We start from the raw sequence: 18,234 nt of genomic DNA, 5'->3' as shown, positions 1-18,234 counted from the left end.
AAGAAATGAACAAATCAACAAGAAATTAATGTGTGTGTGTTGGTGTAATTATATTGAATTTTCTTTCAAAATCATTAAATATAATACTATGTATGTAATATATATGTTTTGTGTTTTATATGCAACAATGTAAAAAAAATTAAATATCAGTATAAAATATGTTTGATATATGTATGTATAAGTTATACGTATAAGAAGTTGGAAAAAATACAGAAAAAATTTGATGAGTATATAGTGTTTAAAATGTTTTTTACTTAAAATATTAATTAATTTTGGTGTAAAAGAAATAGTAAAAGGGAAGAATTATTAAATTCATTTTATTTAAGCACATGGAGTTGGAAAACAATCACTTAAAGTAAATGATGTTTGTTTAAAAAGTATTGAAAAGAACAAATTAAAAATAATTGCCAATAAAAAAAAACTGAATATAAAAATGTAAAAGTTGAAACAAAAACTAAAACAAAAAACTTAATTAAAAATGGGGTATTTAAAAATTAACATAAATATGTAAGTGTTTAAATCTCAGTGGAAAAATTGCTTGGTTGCAGAGAATTTCATTCTGAGACTGAGATTGTTAGGGATCGTATCCAAAAATTTTTAGGGTGATGTCGATGAAGTTGAAAGCGGACTACTATCTAGGCATTCACGGTAGGCACTAAAAAGGCCACGTAACTTATTGAGAGGCGTAACTGGTTTTTGCATATGCTGTTGTATGGGTAATTTCATGCTGACCACATTTATAGGATTTGTAGCATTAGTAGCTGTTGTAGTTGTAGCTGAAGCTGTAGTAATATTCATATTGGTATTATTAGCTAATGAGATGGCAGTCATTGTTTTTGGTCGCCCTGGTGACATAAATAAACGTTTTGCTGTGGGCAGTTGTAAAATGGGTTCTTTAAGTATTCCTCCACCACCACCACCACCAGTTGATGTTGATAATGAAGCTGCTGATGTAGCCAAAGGCGATTGCTGTCTGGGTGAGTGTAGTATTAAAGAACTTGTATTCGAACGTACAATGGAATAGGATCTTTGCATTGATGTTGGTGTTTGTGGTTGTACATAGTAGTCTTTTTTGTTTCCACTGGTGGCCACAAATGAATGAGATTTTTTAACAATTCTTGGTGAGGGAAAACTGTGTTAAAGATAATGAAATTATTTATTAATTATAATTGTTTTTTATTAATATGTTTGATTTTAAACTTACAAATCCTTCTCCTCATTGGGATAACGCATTATGGTGGATTTCCAGGAATGAATATTGGGATATTTAGTCTTATCAATAGTTATATGGAAAATAGCATTTAATACATCCAAATCTCGTTTTGTGGGTTCATTGCTATGAAATTTAAAGAAAAAAGTTAAAAAAAATTTAAATTCATCAAAATTACTAGATTTTTATGAAAATTTTAAGAAATTGTTAACTTCGAAATTGTAAAAATATATGAAATTGTTCCCAAATAAAATTATATATTATTATATTTTTTTGAATCCTCGGTATCAGGAGATTATTTGAACAGATTTAAAATTTTTTCGAACATAAGTTCGAATTTTCGAACATGGCTTAAAAGCTTATATTGAGTTTAAATTTTTAAAAATATATTTTAAAAATCTTATATTCGAAAACAACATTGAAAATTACTTAAAATTAATGAAAATTTGCAAATTATTTTAAAAATTTTGAAATTCGAAATTGAAAAAAATTAAGAAATTGTTCTCAAATCAAACTAAAAATAAATGTTTAAGAACTCTCATGGCTTATAGAGCATTTTTACAGTTTTAAAATTTTTTCGAACATATGTTCGAATTTTCGAACATTCTTTAAAAAGCTTATATTTTGAATCTGCATTGAAAATAAACAAAATTCATTACATTTTTCAAGTTTTTTTTTTCAAAATGTTTAAGTTCGAATTTTCGAAAATGTAAGAATTCGACCACAAATAACATTAAAATTATATTTTTATGAATCATCAAGATTTAGGAGATTATTTTAAGAGTTTTAAAAATGTTTCGAACTTAAGTTCGAATTTTCGGACAACCTTAAAATAAGCTAATATTCTAAATCTACTTGAAAAATTTATTTAAAACTAAAATTATATAAAATAATCAAAAAAAAAATAATAAATTTATTTTCAAAATTTTGAAATTCGAAATTGGAAAAAGTAAGAATTTGGATTGAAATAAAACTAAATTTAGAAATTTTTCGAACATAAGTTCGAATTTTCGAACATGTTTTAAATGCTAATATTTTAAAACAACAATCAAAATTCATGAAAATTTTAAAATTATTTTCAAAATTTGTAATTTCGAAATTTGGAAAATGTATAAAATCGGCTTCAAATAAAACTAAATTTATTTTTTATAATTTATACAGAAAAAATTTTCATAACTAGAATGTAATAAATAATATGAAAACATGACTTTATTCCGAAACCATTTTCATTCAGAAAAAGAAAAATTCATAAATAGAATGACAATTCATAATTACAATGACAATTCATAAATACAATGACAGTTCATAAACAGAATGAAATGTTCATTATCTAAACTAAAATTCTACTTTTATGAATCCTCATGATTTATTTAAAGTTTTCCGAACATAAGTTCTGAAAGTATTAGATAAAATACTTCAACTTACCCATAAATAAATATTTTATTACATTCATCATCTGTATCATCGGATAAACTTAAACGTGAAGGACTTTCACAAGGCGTTACATATACTTCATCTTCTTCAGTATCAGAACCACCAAAATCAGACTTTAAAAGGAATTAACAAAAAATAAAAATTAGAAAAAAAAAACATTTAGGAAGAAGAAAAAACAAAACTCACCCAAAATTCCTCCTCATCCGAGGAATCATTTGAGGCTGCCGTAGTGTTACGCCAATCACCTTTTAGATCGGCCATTTGATTATCCACATCTTTTTGTACTTTTTCCTGTTGCTTAAGACGTTGATGATTTTTATAGCGCGCCTCCATGCGATTGCGACGGCTAGTTTTACGACTTAAATTACTCTCCCACTGGCAGTCACAGTCTTTTTCTTGAGACCAAATTTTCGAGCACATATCTTCGGTTTTAACGTTTTCTGGTAGCACTTGTTCAGCTTTAAAAGAAAACGCAATTAATATAATGTAATCAAAATAAAAAGAAACATTCAAAAGAAAACTTACTTGGATTTTGCAGCATATAAAAAATACGCGAACAAACACATTCCATATGCTCACGCCGCTCACCTTGAGCCGTGGAGAGATTTTGTAATATAATCAAGATTTTCTCTTTCATTTGCCGTGTCACCTCTTGTGAATTTTCCAAAAACATGGACACCAAATTACCTATGCGTGAATGAACCTTTTCAAAATTAACATTTATATAGCTAGCATCCTCTTTAAAGGAGTAAATTAACGATTTAACTCTTCTCAATTCCAAAAGTAAAGCATCAATAATAGACACCTCATTATTGATGTTATGTATAATGGTTTTAGTCATGCGTCTAGCATGCACCTGTAGCGATTTCTCCACATAAGTATAGGGTGTAGTAGATTGATGTGTTGTTGATGTATTCGTTTTGTTTGTATTGTTAGCTGCTGTTGAATTGCTACTTATGAAACAATTCTCCAAGGCATTGCGGACATCATCGAGTATATCAGACTTTTGTGTGGATTGTGTACGATTATTACGTTGGTCCTGTTCCCTTTGACGTTGGGCCAAATAATTTTCCAATTTCTGCACACCCTTATCGGAGGCTATGTCTATGAACTCTTCTAGAAAATCCCAATACTCACGCCATTCTATATTTTGTTCTTTGGCCAAAACACGACCAATACATTCAATACCCTTTTCAGGATCGCTGTTCTTTACATGACGTTCCTTAAAACCAGGGCTATCGTAAACATCCGATACATTTAATAAGGAATCATTCATTTCATGTACAAGCTCAATGGTGTGCACCAAGGGAGAGCCCACATTCTGTTCACGATAATTCGAAAATGCATTATTCTTAAGCTTGAACAAGGGAGTGCGGGGGCATAAGGCCGATTTTAACATATTCATTTGAGGTTTTGGCATCTTGCCCAAATGATTGTTGTTATTAGTTTCTTCTGTTCTCTCTAAAGCATCCATTTCGTTGTTTTCCTTCTCATGATTGCCATTCTGTTTGTCATCGAATGAATCGTCTAGTAAAGATTTATCAAAACCATTTGATTCAATGACACCATTATATTCTTTACGCTGTGGCGTGGAATTGAATAAAGAACGTCTTTGTAAAGTGGCAGTGGGTGAATTGAAACTGGTGTTTCCACCTCTTGGTGTTTTAATGGGTGTACTGTTGCGTGGTTTCATGGGTGATATATACGGATTGTTAGCTATGGGAGAGGACATATTGCTACCCAGTCTAGGTGGTGTCTTCCAACGACGGAAAAATTGCTGAAAATTTAGTTTAGAATAAATAAAACGAAGAATAAAGCTTTTTCCAAAAACCAAATACCTTAGCTTGTTCCTTACTCATGGGTCCCGCTAAAGCTTTAATTTCCACCTCTGGTGTTAAATTATCACAGTTGAGATTCTAAAATAAAAAAAAAATCATGGTAATTCCAATTTATTTTATTTAAACTTAAACTTACTGGTGGGTTATTAGCCGCAAATGGTTCACCAATTTGTGCTGGTATAGCACTATCATTACAACGTAATACCGGCACATAATAACGTTCCTCAAAAAGTTTTTCAATTTTTCCACGAAAATTTTCATTGCCACGATCGCAAATAATCTAAAAATTTCATAAATAATAATTAAAATCTTAAGAAAAATAATCAACAATTCCCAACTCACATTTTTCGGCATTAAACCTTGATCATTGGGTAAATTTTTACATTCTGGATATGAAGTTAGCACTTCCACCATTTCGGGACAACCAAATTTAGAGGCTAAATGCAACGGTGTCTCACTTCTACCCTTTTCTGGTATATTTAGATAATAATCTAAGAGATTAGCACACAATTCTTTGCATGCTTTCTCATCGTTTTTCTTGCCCATTAAAAGGTCGGCAAATTTTGGATCAGATACTGTATCGAGTATTAGCTTAGCTACATTGGGACATTTAGATATTGCACAAACGTGCATGGCATTGTAACGAAAACTCTCTTTGAGAATTGTGGGTGTATCACCCGAACTAACTAGATAGCGTGGATTATCCCATATCATTTTTTTGACAAGTTCCCAGTCGTCGACTTCAATAATTTGACGAAATTTGATGAGTTGTTGTTTTGTGGGTGCTCTAAATGCGGCCTTTTCCAAGGATTCTGTTGATGCTGAAAGAGATGAAGAGAGAAATTTATATAAACAATTTGGAAACGTTTCATTTGTGAAGAAACCCATTAGCTTATTCAAGTTCTTTCGTAAAAAACTTGTTTCGTTAAAAAAATATTTAATAAAAAAGCTTTTCTTTTAAAAATTTTGTTAAAAGCTTTTTTTCTAAAAGTATCTAAACAGTTTTCTAAAAAGTATTTTTCTTATAAAAGTTGTATAAAGGCCTTTTTCAATAAACAATTTTTTAAAAAGCTTTTTTAAAAATTTTGTGTATAAAGTTTTTAAAAAAGATTTTTTGAATAGTTTTGTACAATGCTTTTTCTCAAAAAATATAAAAAGCTTTTTTGTTATAAAAAAGTTTTACAAATAGCTTTTTCTGAAAGTTTTTTCTTAAAGTTTTCGTAAAAGAAAAAGTTGTAAAAAGGCTTTTTCATTAAAAAGTTTTGTACAATGCTTTTTCTTAAAACAGGTTCGAAACAAGTTCTGAATACGTTGTCTAACAAAAAGCATATTTCTGAAAAATTATTAAGTTTTCGGAAAAGAGAAAGTTGTATAAAAGGCTTTTTCATTACAAATGTTTATAGAAAGCTTTTTATAAAAATGTCTAATTAAAAACTTTTTTCTAAAAAAATTTTTTTTTGCTTAATATTTTGTAATTTTGCTTAAAGAAGTTAAAGTTGTGCAAATTTGTGCAAAAAGTTTTTCTGAACCCTTGTCTAACAAACAGCTTATTTTAAAAAAGTCTTCTAAAAAGCTTTTTCTTAAACCTTTCGAAAAAAGTTGTATAAAAGTATTTTTTATTAAAAAGTTTGTAAAATGTTTTTACTCAAAACGTTGTCTAACAAAAGAATTATTCCTGAACAAAAACTTTGTTCCTATAATTTTCTAAAAAGCTTTTTTGCAAATGTTTTCTAAAAAAATTCTAAAAACTTTATTAGGAAAAAAGTTTTCTAAAAAGCTGAATTCTAAAGATTTTTCTAGAAAGCTTAAATTCGAAAAGTTTTCTTATAAAGCTTATATTTCTGAACAAAATTTTTTAAAAAACTTGTTTTCCTATGGTCTTCTAAAAAGCTTTCTTGGAACTGTTTTCTAAAGAGCTTTTTTTCAAAAAAAATCTAAAAAGCTTTTTTGCAAATTTTTTCTAAAAAGCTTTTTTGCAAAATTTTTCTAAAAAGCTTTTTTCATGTATTCGAAAAGCTTTTTTCAAAAAGTTATAAAAACTTTATTAAAAAGTTTTCTAAAAAGCTAAATACTAAAAAATTTTCTAAAAAGATTAAATTCAAAAAGCTTTCTTATAAAGTTTTTTACTAAAAAATTTTTTTTGCAGGACGGTTATTATAAATTTTCCTCCAATTAGTTTTAAACCTTAAAAACCTTTTTTTTAATTTGTAAAAATGGGTTTTAGTAAAAATTGTCTTTTTTAAATTTTTAAAAAGTTTTCGGAAAAAAATTACAAATTTTTTTAAATATTTTTTATGTTTTTCTTTTAAGAAAGTTTTATAGAAAGCTTTTTAGGTATTCTGAAAAAAAGTTGTTTTACAAAATCTTTTTAAAAAAGGGTTTTGTTAAAGAAATTATTTAAAATGTTTTAAAAGTTTTTTCTAAAAAAAAAATAGTAAATTGTTTATATAATATTATTCCATATAAAAGCTTTTATAACAAATACCGTTGACATTCTACTTTAAATATTATTAAAAGGAATATTATATTATATTTATTTATTTCAAAAATGATTAAATTTGTCATAACACAATGAATCTGTGTTTATTGATTAAATGCAACAAAAAATAAAAAAATATTTCAATATCAAGGCAAACAACTTTACTTACTTTTAACATCGTTGTATTTATTTTGCACAATTTCATAACCAGTTTGGGCATATTTAATGGCATCATCTTCATTAAGGAATTCTTTGAAACGAGCATCTTTGTGTTGTTTTAAAACTTGCAAAGCTTCCTTTTTATTTTGGAAGACAAAAGCAGAAACATCTGAAAAGAAAGAAAAAATAAATATATTTTTTAATATAATAATTAAAACATATATTTAATAAAAACAAACACAAATAGAATTAATTATGTAGCAAATAATATAAAAAAAATTATATACTTAAATGACTAAAATGTAGGTCAATCTATAAATGTTCACCTAAAGCCAAGTACGTAAAACAAACATTTCGAAAATATAAAGTAAAATAGAAAGACAGACAGACCATTTGTCTAGGCTGTCATCAACCATATTGATCGTAAACATTTTCAAACAAGTATGTAGTATATAATGAAAATAATAATGAAAAAATATTAAATAATTTGGCAGCCATACAAAAAATAAAGAAATTTATTATGTTGTAATCGTATAATTAATTTAATAACATTAGTTATTCAAGTTAAAAAAAAATTAAATTATAATTAGTTGTTAATTTTTTTTGTGTTCTTTTACATACAAATTATTTATGATTACAAAATTGTGTTAATTAGTTTTGTTGAGACATAAAGTTCAGTGTTCTTTTAGCACACTTGTGGTATGATTTTTGTTTTATATTTTATCTACTAGACGAGGGACCGCAAAAATATAAAAGAAAATAAACAAAAGGGAAATACACAGAAAAAAGAATATGCCAATACTATTTTTAATTATAAACAAAAAAAAAACACATGAAATATATAAAATATACGTAGCAAAACAAAAAATTGACAAAAATTCGTTTCGCTTTTTTGTTAAATTTTATTTTCTATACATTAGTGAGTCTAGAAGAGCAGGGGATCAATGGCGTGTTTAAGGCAGAGGGTGTTTACAAATTTCATTAAGATATACCATTAACGTTTTTTTTTCTTCTCTTCGTTTTTCATTTAAATGCGGGTTTTTAAATAAATTTTCAAAATGAATGAACTGTTATTGCTCTTATTCTAGGAAAAGTATAAAATTTAATTTAATTTTCTTTAAAATATTTGTAATGAATAATTTAGTATTATTAATTACTTTTGTTTCAATTCATTTATGTTTATTTTCTTTGGTAAACATATATCAATAGTATGATAACGTTAATTATATTTTAAAGGTCAGTTTTGTTATATTGCTTTCATTAAAATTTTATAAATATGTTGTCATATAATGTTCTACACCTTGTTTTATCAATTCATAGAAGTGCAGAGCAAACACCGTTGCTTATTCAAAGCTTAGAATTGTGTGCAATTAGAACATTGTTTCAAGCATCATTAGTTGTGTTAGATAAGTTCACTCATTGCCGGATTAAGTACCGAAGATTTAAACATTCTTTTAACTTAATCTGCAATTCTAGAGCAAAGCTTAATCTAAATATGTTCCCTTAATTCAAAAATTTTAAGAATAAAAGGCGCTAAGAATGGACTATTCGAACATTTTATAAGTAATATAAATCTCACACATGCAGTTTTCTGACTGACGTGAATCTTCAACCTTTCCGTAACATATTTCCTTAAGAGGACGGGGTCATCCACCTTTTCGTTCTTTTTGTGGCAACTGTCTCAGTTCCCCCTTAGCTTCTGCAATAGGATGAATTGATCAGTATTCTGTGTTCGAGCAGATGACGCACTCTGAGTGGCCATCTCTTAATTCTTCAATTGTCTTAATTTTACTTGGAGAGTGTATTGAAAACAATTTCAGCATTCTATCAAGTGGTTTTCTATCAACCGTAAATCTTGTAAATTTTCATGTAATATTTCCTCAAGCGAAACGTATCCTAACGTATCTACTATTCATCTTCATATCAGTTAGTCTTCTGTTAAGCAGTCCAAATAAGTTCTCTTTGTTCTCTGTAACAGAAGGATTTGCTCAAACTTTTTCCTTTGAACGAGGCCTTCTTCTAATTAGACAACTGTCTAAATTTTACAGGGAGAATGTTTTGACAACTCTTCCACTTCGAGGACAGCCTTTTATCGAGTGGTTACCCTTGTTCTCCTGACAGCCATAAATCTCAAAACGTTCTGTGTAATATTTCCTTAAGAGAACTAAGATTATAACCTCCTACAGTATCTAACATTCATCTCCTTTCGAGCTAGAATATTGGATGCTGTTTGACTAGTCCCGAAAGATATATTCAAACTCTCACCAATCAAACCCGTTATTTTCATGCGTGAAGTGAACCTGTCTGCACAAATGAATCAAAATAGGGTCGTGTTGCTTAGTGCCCATTCTACTCTTCAGCGGCGTCTCTATGAATGCCGTTCAAAGCTGCCGTTTACGAGGACTGATCTTGTGGATATCTACATATGTTTTGCTCGTATATACGAAGATCCTTCCTGGCATACCTCGGGGGAGTATCCAACTGTGTGATGTTAAAGTTGGGATGACTCTTCCGATGACATCCCAGGAGGAACTGTTTAGTCAACATGACATTGTGTTCCTTGACTGGGAGGACCTTCGTTTCCTCGTGCTAAGATTCATCTCCTTATCTCAGATAACAGGGATAGTGCTTTCACCTTGATGACAGCATTTTATCGAATGGTTTCCTCTGGTTTTCTGGCAGACGCAAATCTGAAAACTTTCTGTGTAATATTTCCTTAAGAAGGCAGAGATGATATCATCCTACAGTATCTAACATTCATCTCCTTAGATCAGATTGCCTTCTGTCGAGTAATCCCAATAAGTTCCCTTTGGCCTCAGTAAACGGAGGAATATCTGAGTCTTGTTTTTGCACAGATATCACAATGTTTGTGGCCTTCTCTTCCTTTATTTGGCATCAGTATTACGGGGAGAGTGCTTCGACAACTCTTCCATCTTGACGACAACCTTCTACCGATTGTTCCCCTTGGTTTCCTGACAACTCTAAATTTCATATTTTCTTAATATAAATAATATCCTACTACAGTATCTCCAAATCATCTCTTTAGTTCAACAGCTCCCCTTATATTTATCAAAATTAATTACAATAAAAAATCGCAATAAATATGTTTTTTATTACAATACGCTAACCAAAATTTTGTCAACCACAAATGGGTAAGAAATTTGTACAAACCACCCACATGACAATAACTACATATACATAAGTTCCTTTATTGTAACACGTATATTTACTTTTTAAGTTTTGCAAAGTTTATTGCACTTATCTGTATACAATAAAATAAAAAATTAAAAAAAAAAATAAAACAATAATTTTGTTGAATATTTATTTTGCAAACAAAATATACAAAGCAAAGAAGAGAAGAAGAGTAGGCGCGCACATACACAAGCTATAAGCCCAAAAAATACAAACAAAAATAACAACAAAATCTGAAACTGAAATCCACAAAAGAAAAGAAACAATAACGTATAAAAAATATTTAAAAACAAAAAAAAACTCTTTCAGTTTCTCTTTCATCTAGGCTAGGTAGATAGTTTTTGTTTAAGAAATTACATATATTTTTCTTTAAGAAAATATTAAGGGTACTAAATTTTTATAAAATCTACTTGTTAGCAATAAAACAAAATTGTTCAAATAAAAGACTAGATCAATACACTCAATAATGCTATAATATAGGTTTTTTGTTCTATTACAACTTTGCAGTACATTTTCAAAATTCCTTTGAAGTTTTGGATAATTTGTAAATGTAATATTGATAAGGAGGTATATAAACCTCTACTAGCCATTTAATAAGTTCCCTTATAGTATACAAAATATAACAATTTTATTTATTTATTTAATGATTTAAAAATAAATTGCCCGTGACACAATAACAAACCAAAACCGACCAACAGTTTTTAAAACGTCATCATATTCATTATCACCATCTTTTTTTCAAATTCATATTTTTAAAAATGTGTTTCGCAAAAAAAAATCCCCAAAACATTTTAGTTTTGTACCCAGTGGTTGGTTGCTTTCAGAATTTTGGCAAACATATTTTTGGTCTTAAAATTAATTATATGAATTTATTTCCCTGTTTGTTTTGTTTCATCGTTTAAGCAATTAATTTATCTGTGTTTTTTAATAACTTTTTTTATAATGATTAAGTACAAAGTATAAATATGTTTGTTTCTTTTTTCAAACCACCTCATGTTCAATATATACTAAATGACCTTAAATTTTATAGTATTTTTTTATTTTTTAAAAAACCACCTTTTGCAATTGACATGTTAGTTTGCATATATGTATTTAGATTAATGTTTTTATTGTTGTTTAATACATATATACATATATAGCAATTGGCCCACCTAGGCATTTTTTAATGAGGGAATAGAAGGGTATAATTAGTGCATTTTGAATTTATCACGTTAGCGTCTATAGAAATTAAGGTGTGTTGAAATTTCTAGTTAAAACTGTTTCTAATTAAATGAAAATGAATGATTTATTTCGAGATAGGAATATATAAAAATAGATATTGATTTATAGGATTTTAAAAAGTAAAGATATGATTAATGCTAATTAAGTAGTCAAATCCTTAAATATATAAATCAATAGTTCAGTTTTGATAGTTTTAGTTAGAATGTTGGATTCTTGTACTTTAATTTATTCTCTGGTATAGAGTTGAGATTCTAATATACTTCTAAAGAGTTTTTAGAAACCATTTATAAAAATTCTCAACTAAAACTCAAATTTGGTGTCAATTTTCACAATTTCAAACAAAAAAGATCTAGAACCAGTTCCAACAAGTAAGAGTGTTATATTCGGCTATGCCGAATCTTATATACCCACCATCAAACCTCGTTTGACTCGAATGAAACTTACTTATGTCGAATTTCATCTATATACTCGTATATTTAGGCCAGTTATAAGCGTTAAAGTAATTTTCTGAAGGAGACCATATATAGGGGGGTAGGGTCAATTATGGGTCGATCCTCATAAAATTTGGTAGATAGAATTTGGTTCGTATTAAATTTATTTGTGTCGAATTTCATCGCTACACTCGTATTTTTAAACCATTAATGAGCGTTGCAGTCATTTTCTGAAGGGGACCTTATATGGGGGGTAGGGTCAATCATGGACCGATCCTCATAAAATTTTTTAGATAGATTTTGACTCGTATGAAACTTACTTATGTCGAATTTCATCTATATACTAGTATTTTTAAGCCAGTAATGAGCGTTAAAGTCATTTTCTGAAGGGGACCTTATATGGGGGGTAGGGTCAATTATGGACCGATCCTCATAAAATTTCACATATTGATTTTGGATCACAAGAAACTTACTTATGTCGAATTTCATCGCTATATTCGTATTTTTAAACAAGTTATGGCTGTTAAAGCTGCTTTTCGAGGGGCCACTTGTATGGGGGCTATCCGAAAACGTGGACCGATATTGCCCATTTTCAATACCAAACAAACCTTACCTATAAGAAATATTTATGTGAAATTTCAACCCTCTAGCTCTTTCCACTCGGACTCTATCGTGCTTTCAACAGACAGACAGACAGACAGACGGACGGACGGACAGACAGACAGACATGGCTAGATCGTCTTAGAATTTAATGAGGACCCAGAATATATATACTTTTGTGGGTCCATGACCAATATTTCTATGTGTTACAAAAGGAATGACAAAATCAATATACCCCCCATCTTTTTTGATGGTGGGTATAAAAAAAGTAATCCTAAAGAATTCTTTGAAATCGTATTGAAAATGAAAATTTCCAATAAACTCGAAACCGATTCAAAGTAATAATATAGACTATATAAATATCCCATATAATGAGTTTCGAAGCTGATAATTTCGAAATAGACTTCAACGACAAAGCAGAACTGTTACCACGACAATAGCTTCTTCGCACCGGAACGACTCGGAGTCAAAGGAACAAAGGCCAAAGATTGACAAATCAGTAACACCGATATTACATGGACCTTCGTATATATAAGAGAAACATACGCGGTTTTGTTCAGGATCCATTAGATCCGACCATTTATACGGCAGCTTTGAACGACATTCCGCTGTCATAGGTTGAGCGTCCAGAGCAGACACAGAAGAAAACTTGCCGTATAAAACAAGAGTGAGTATGTAAGTCAAGTGGTAGAACTAATACAAAATAAAATTATTCAACTTCTCAAAACTGGTTGCAATCTTATCAACTTCAAACAGTAAATGTGTGAAATAGCCTTCTGAAATAGCCCCCTTTATCTTAATAAAAAAAAGACATCCTTAGACATCCTTCATTCAGTTCATATGTGACACTAGTTTCCCGAAATCCACCTTCAATTGTGTCAACAACATTATTACATGCTCTCAAATAATACCATGAGCGTTTGACTAATTCAGGACGGAGACAATTCTAATATTTACAACAACTTTCTAGCAGCACCCGGTTTATAAAGGGAGCAGCAACAAAAACAAAAAAACAGCACGTATATAGGTATAATGCACTTTTGAGTAGCAGTGTGTTTTTCACACACAAACACACATCTCACACTTCACAAAAACAACAACAACAACATAATCATCATCATCATGAAGTCGTACGATATAAACGAATACAACAATAAAAGACAAAATAAGATAAAATACAACAACAAAAATAAAATACATATTGGCAACAAGAAAAACAAGAATTCTAACCTTTAAAACAAACCAACAAAAAAAAAACAAGACTACAAATATGGAAACCATCATCATCATCATCATAACATTCTTGTATGAGAAAACTCCTTTAAGGAAAAACTTACCGGTCTCATTATTGTCTTTATTTACGTCATTGCCGCAGTCAACGGCCAAAGACGTTGTGGAATTTGTTGAGTTGGCTCCGTTGGTCGACGACGATGATGATGCTGCTGTTGCACCACCCTTAACGGGTATATAGAGACCGTAATAAGGCATTTTCTTTGTCGGAGGTTCGATTTCTATTCTAGTTGTTTATTGCATTAATTTGTGAAAATATTTGTCAATAGTTTTGTTGCAAAAAGGAATGCAAGCCAGTGTAAAATTTTGAAATTCCCAGGCTGTGGCTATTTTAGTTTCTGTATCACCGCACAACTCTATTGAAACGAAAAATAAAACACCAACAATACAATGTTAAATTATTTTTTCTTCTCACATTAACACAGTTTTCTTTTTTTTATTTGTTTGAAATTTTATGTTTTCTTCTTTCACTGTGACTTATAATTTCTTTGAAGTATTTTAACTTGTTTTCTTTTTTACTTTTGTTTTAAATATTTATTTTTTAATATTATCTTGTTTATTTGTTTTTAGCATCAATTTTGTTTGAATTTTTTACTTCATATAAATAATCCTCTTCACAAACTTGTGTTTATTGAATAAAAATTAGCTGTGGTTCAAAGAACTGCGCCGACAAACATTTACGACGGCGGTGACTATCACTAAAAATTTCGTCGTTTGTAATCCGGCAAAGTTTTCAGTATGATGTTATTAAATTATCAATGTTATTCAAAATAAATTGAATAACCTAAAAATAGAAGTTGACAATAGTCTTCAAATGATGGACTTAAATGTTTTCTTGTGTAAAATTTAATAAATTTAGCAAATCATACAAGATATAATTGGAAAAATTTTCGCTTTCAATTTTATTCGACGGCTAGTCTTAGTCGGCTTTAGGCAAAATCAGCGCAGATCTTTGCTGTAGGTTATTATTTTTGCGTTTTTTAGTATTTTTTTTAATTTTGTTTTAAGCTTTATTTTCTTTGTGCGCTTTTTTGCAATCAGCAAAAACACAATGCCGACGAGAAATGCATTAAAGGCGTTTAAAGCAGGGACCCAAAATAATTATTATTTAGGTTCGAAGACTAAAAAATCATGAAATAATCATAAAAATAAAATGTATAATTATAAAGTTCAATTATAAAATTTTGTTTTATTTAAAGAATATTATTTCTGTTTTTTAGATTTTTGCACACAACAGATTTTTTTTGGAAATCATTCGTTTAAAATAAAAAACTGATAACAGTTTAAAGATGGCGCGAATATATTCTAGCAGCAGATTTCTTTTCGCTGTCGACAGAAATGTCTTCAATAGCACTTCCAATTTAAAATAGTGGTATTTCATTATATGTAGTAAATTTGTTAAGTACATATTTCCATTTGAGCTCAGTTATAATTGTATAACAAGAAATAAAATAAATACACATGTTTGATGTACTGGTTTTTTACAGTTTGTCGAGCAATCATTTTTTATGGTTGACGCTGCCGACGTTTCAAACAAAGCATGTTTGACGTTGTAGCAGCGCGTAAATTCGAAATGCGGCAAGTTGGCAACTCTACATTATGTATTCATTCGAAAATAACAACACAAAATAAATAAACAAAGAATTAAAAATATGGCGAAGTTATTTTATTTTTGTAAAAAGTGCAATACGAGTCAATTGCAACTTGCTACCGCGGCATATCACATACGCTTTAAAATAAAACCACAAGAATAAAAATATTATTTTTTTGTTAAATCAATTCTATAGCACGCCAAATTAATGGAGAACCAAGAATTATTACAATGTCCTTATGAAAAGAATCATAGCATTTTAAAACATCGCATGCAGGTTCACTTAACCAAGTGCCGTCGTAATCATGTAAATGTACCTAAAGTAACGTGTCCCTTTAATGTTACACATGTGCTCAATAAGCCCGAATTAGAGGTAAGTTTTCTTTACATGTAACAAAAAATGAGATTGAAAATTATCTCTCTTCCTAGTTCCATGTTATGATCTGTGCGGAGCGAAAAACTTTTGAAAATTTTCGTAATGTTGAAGAACCCATAACTAAACCTACAATACCGCCACCCATGCCTGTTTATGAAAGTGAAGAAAATTGGGATAACGACGATGCACCCACATACAATCCTCAAGAGTATGTGGCAAAAGCAACAGTACTGCGTAATTTACAAGGTGCTACACCTTCGGAACGCAAGAAATTTAGACAACAGGAACGTTTACGTTACTTGGGTATAGATGATTGATTAGTTTTTAAGTATAAATATTATACAAAGTTTTAATTTTGTACGTTTTAATTTGTATTGTAATTATTGTGAAAATATTTTAAATCATTGATATTTTTTACACAAATTCTTTAAAATTTATTTTTTATAATCTCATATTTTTTGTATTCCAAATGTTTTTAAAACTTGACAAACTAATTAAGTGATATTGTATCAAAGATATTTGTATAAATAAAGTGGGAATATTAAAAAATGCATCAAATCTTGAATTTTCTTTATATCTCGTAATATACTATTTTTATAGAAAATTTTTTAAAAAGTTCTCTACAAAGTTTTCTAAAAATTTTTATAGAACATATTCAAAAATTCTGTTTTTACAGAAAATGTTCAAAAATTCTGCTTTTATTGAAAAATTTTTAAAAATTCTTTAATAAAACATTTTTCTTAATTTTTTTTTAATAAAATATTTCAGAAAATGAAATTTAAAAATTTATGATTTGGTTTTTATTATTATTATTTTCTTAATAATTTATTAACTTTAGAATAAAAAAATATAATGAAAAAACTTATAAATCCTGAAAAAATTTTAAAAACCCGTATTTTTTACTTAGGTCCTGTCTGTGGAGTTTTTGTAGTTAAATACGAACGTGGCGCTGGATAAGAAATCATAGGCGGAGGAGGTACTTGCGGCATAGTAGGATTTGTTACTGTATTACGATCATAGTAAGCCTGAGAGTTATTTTGATCACTATAGTAAGGATCACGGCCACTATTAAAAGCATTATTGGTTGGACCACCACCAACGTTGTAGCGGTTCGCTCCCCAACCAGAATTATTTGGAAATGAATTTCCAGCACCTACTGATTTTGGAGGTGAGCGTCGTGAACGTGGTGGTGATTGATCTTTGTGTGATCTTCTGAAACCCAAAGGAGAACGTGAACGCTCTCTAGAGAATTTATTTTTTGGTGAACGTGATCGCCCTTTAGCATATGACGATGATGATGCTGAAGGTGAAGACGAACGTTTACGTCCTGCATTTCCTCTCTCAGTTTTCCAATTACATGTTTTTGGGCTAAGACCTTTAGCGCCTTCCTTACTATCATCGTTTTTGGTATCTTCATCGGAGCTCTCATCCCCATCACCCAAACGTTTACGTTCCTTTTTAATAAACAATTTACGTTCCGATGGATTGGCACCATCTGGTTTCCTAATTATTTTTGCCGTTTCCAAATATAATTTAGGATTATAATCATTAACATCCGTGTCATCCCAATCCTCATCGCACTCGATGGGTGAATGCTTGGGTCCCTCCTCTTCTTTCGGTTCAGGAGCATCATATTTATATTGGGTTATCAGTTTACGATCTGGACAGTTAGTGGCGTGATGCTAAATAAATTAGAGACAAATAATTAGTTTTAAAATAAAAATAAAGTAGGTATAATTTCGTGTTCGGTTTGTTTAAAAGAAATAAACTACCGTAAATTCCGGTTCTGGTATTAAATGTGTTATATTAAAGGGACATTTTCGTAATTCCACATCGGGATAACTAAGGCGACATTTCAGTAGATGAGATTGCAAGCGTTTCCTCAACATGCGATGCGTCTTGTTGTAGGGACACTCGACCATATCATCATCACTGAGAAACATCGTAGTTTTTTTTTTTTATTTATTTGAGAAATTAAAGTAATAAAAGTTTATTGAGAGCAATAAGTGTTTTTGTTTTTTGCTATTAGCTTTTTTCTTTTTATTATTTTTTGTTATTATTAAGTATTTGCTTCCTTTTAGAATTAAAATGCAATTTTTTCGTTTTTGCAATGCGTTCTTTTTTTATTAAATTCTTTTCTACACTGACATTCACTGCGAAGTGGTTACATCTACAGTTGCCATATTTATCAATTGGTAAACATAGACAAAGAGCGTTGCCATTATAGCGTGTTGTAGAAAAGATAGAAAATTTTTACTTTTAAGCGCCTTGGCAACAAATCAAATTGGTTGACTCAAATGGTAAGTTTTTTGATTGGGTTAGTAAAAAAAACTCACACCGAATATATACATGTGAGTTTTTTCACTGACACAATTAAAAAACTTACCTTTTGAGTCAACAAATTTGATGTGTG

At 29.5% G+C, this 18,234-nt stretch overlaps 3 protein-coding genes across 4 annotated transcripts; 1 reads left to right on the top strand and 2 right to left on the bottom strand.

The window, feature by feature from the left end:
* Positions 1–290: 290 nt before the first annotated feature.
* On the bottom strand, positions 291–14,482 carry LOC119604420. Of its 2 annotated transcripts, none has more exons than XM_037957007.1 (11): positions 14,374–14,482; positions 13,902–14,210; positions 7,131–7,289; positions 4,825–5,303; positions 4,619–4,762; positions 4,483–4,560; positions 3,170–4,421; positions 2,831–3,102; positions 2,636–2,757; positions 1,205–1,336; positions 291–1,132 (listed from the first exon to the last, which is right to left on the bottom strand). In XM_037957007.1, exons 2-11 carry the CDS (start codon positions 14,050–14,052, stop codon positions 598–600), a joined length of 3,324 nt encoding a protein of 1,107 aa, XP_037812935.1. In that variant the 5' UTR covers positions 14,053–14,210; positions 14,374–14,482; the 3' UTR covers positions 291–597. The 2 variants fall into 2 exon arrangements, with proteins under 2 accessions (XP_037812935.1, XP_037812934.1); XM_037957006.1 differs by having other exon boundaries at positions 14,270–14,473.
* Positions 14,483–15,478: 996 nt separating this feature from the next.
* Positions 15,479–16,383, top strand: LOC119604421 (gametocyte-specific factor 1 homolog). Its single transcript, XM_037957008.1, has 2 exons — positions 15,479–15,818; positions 15,875–16,383. The coding sequence occupies exons 1-2, from the start codon at positions 15,654–15,656 to the stop codon at positions 16,136–16,138; spliced, it is 429 nt and encodes a 142-aa protein (XP_037812936.1). The 5' UTR covers positions 15,479–15,653; the 3' UTR covers positions 16,139–16,383.
* Positions 16,384–16,607: 224 nt separating this feature from the next.
* Positions 16,608–17,998, bottom strand: LOC119604433. The gene is made up of 2 exons (XM_037957019.1): positions 17,594–17,998; positions 16,608–17,503 (listed from the first exon to the last, which is right to left on the bottom strand). Exons 1-2 carry the CDS (start codon positions 17,762–17,764, stop codon positions 16,721–16,723), a joined length of 954 nt encoding a protein of 317 aa, XP_037812947.1. The 5' UTR covers positions 17,765–17,998; the 3' UTR covers positions 16,608–16,720.
* Positions 17,999–18,234: the final 236 nt, after the last annotated feature.

The sequence above is a fragment of the Lucilia sericata genome, unplaced genomic scaffold (assembly GCF_015586225.1).
Source record: "Lucilia sericata isolate MDLA Ls3-8-SP2 unplaced genomic scaffold, ASM1558622v1 Contig000391F_arrow, whole genome shotgun sequence".
Taxonomy (NCBI): Eukaryota; Metazoa; Arthropoda; class Insecta; order Diptera; family Calliphoridae; genus Lucilia; species Lucilia sericata.
Note: the sequence above shows the minus strand (reverse complement) of the source record. Positions and strands in the feature narration are given on the sequence as shown.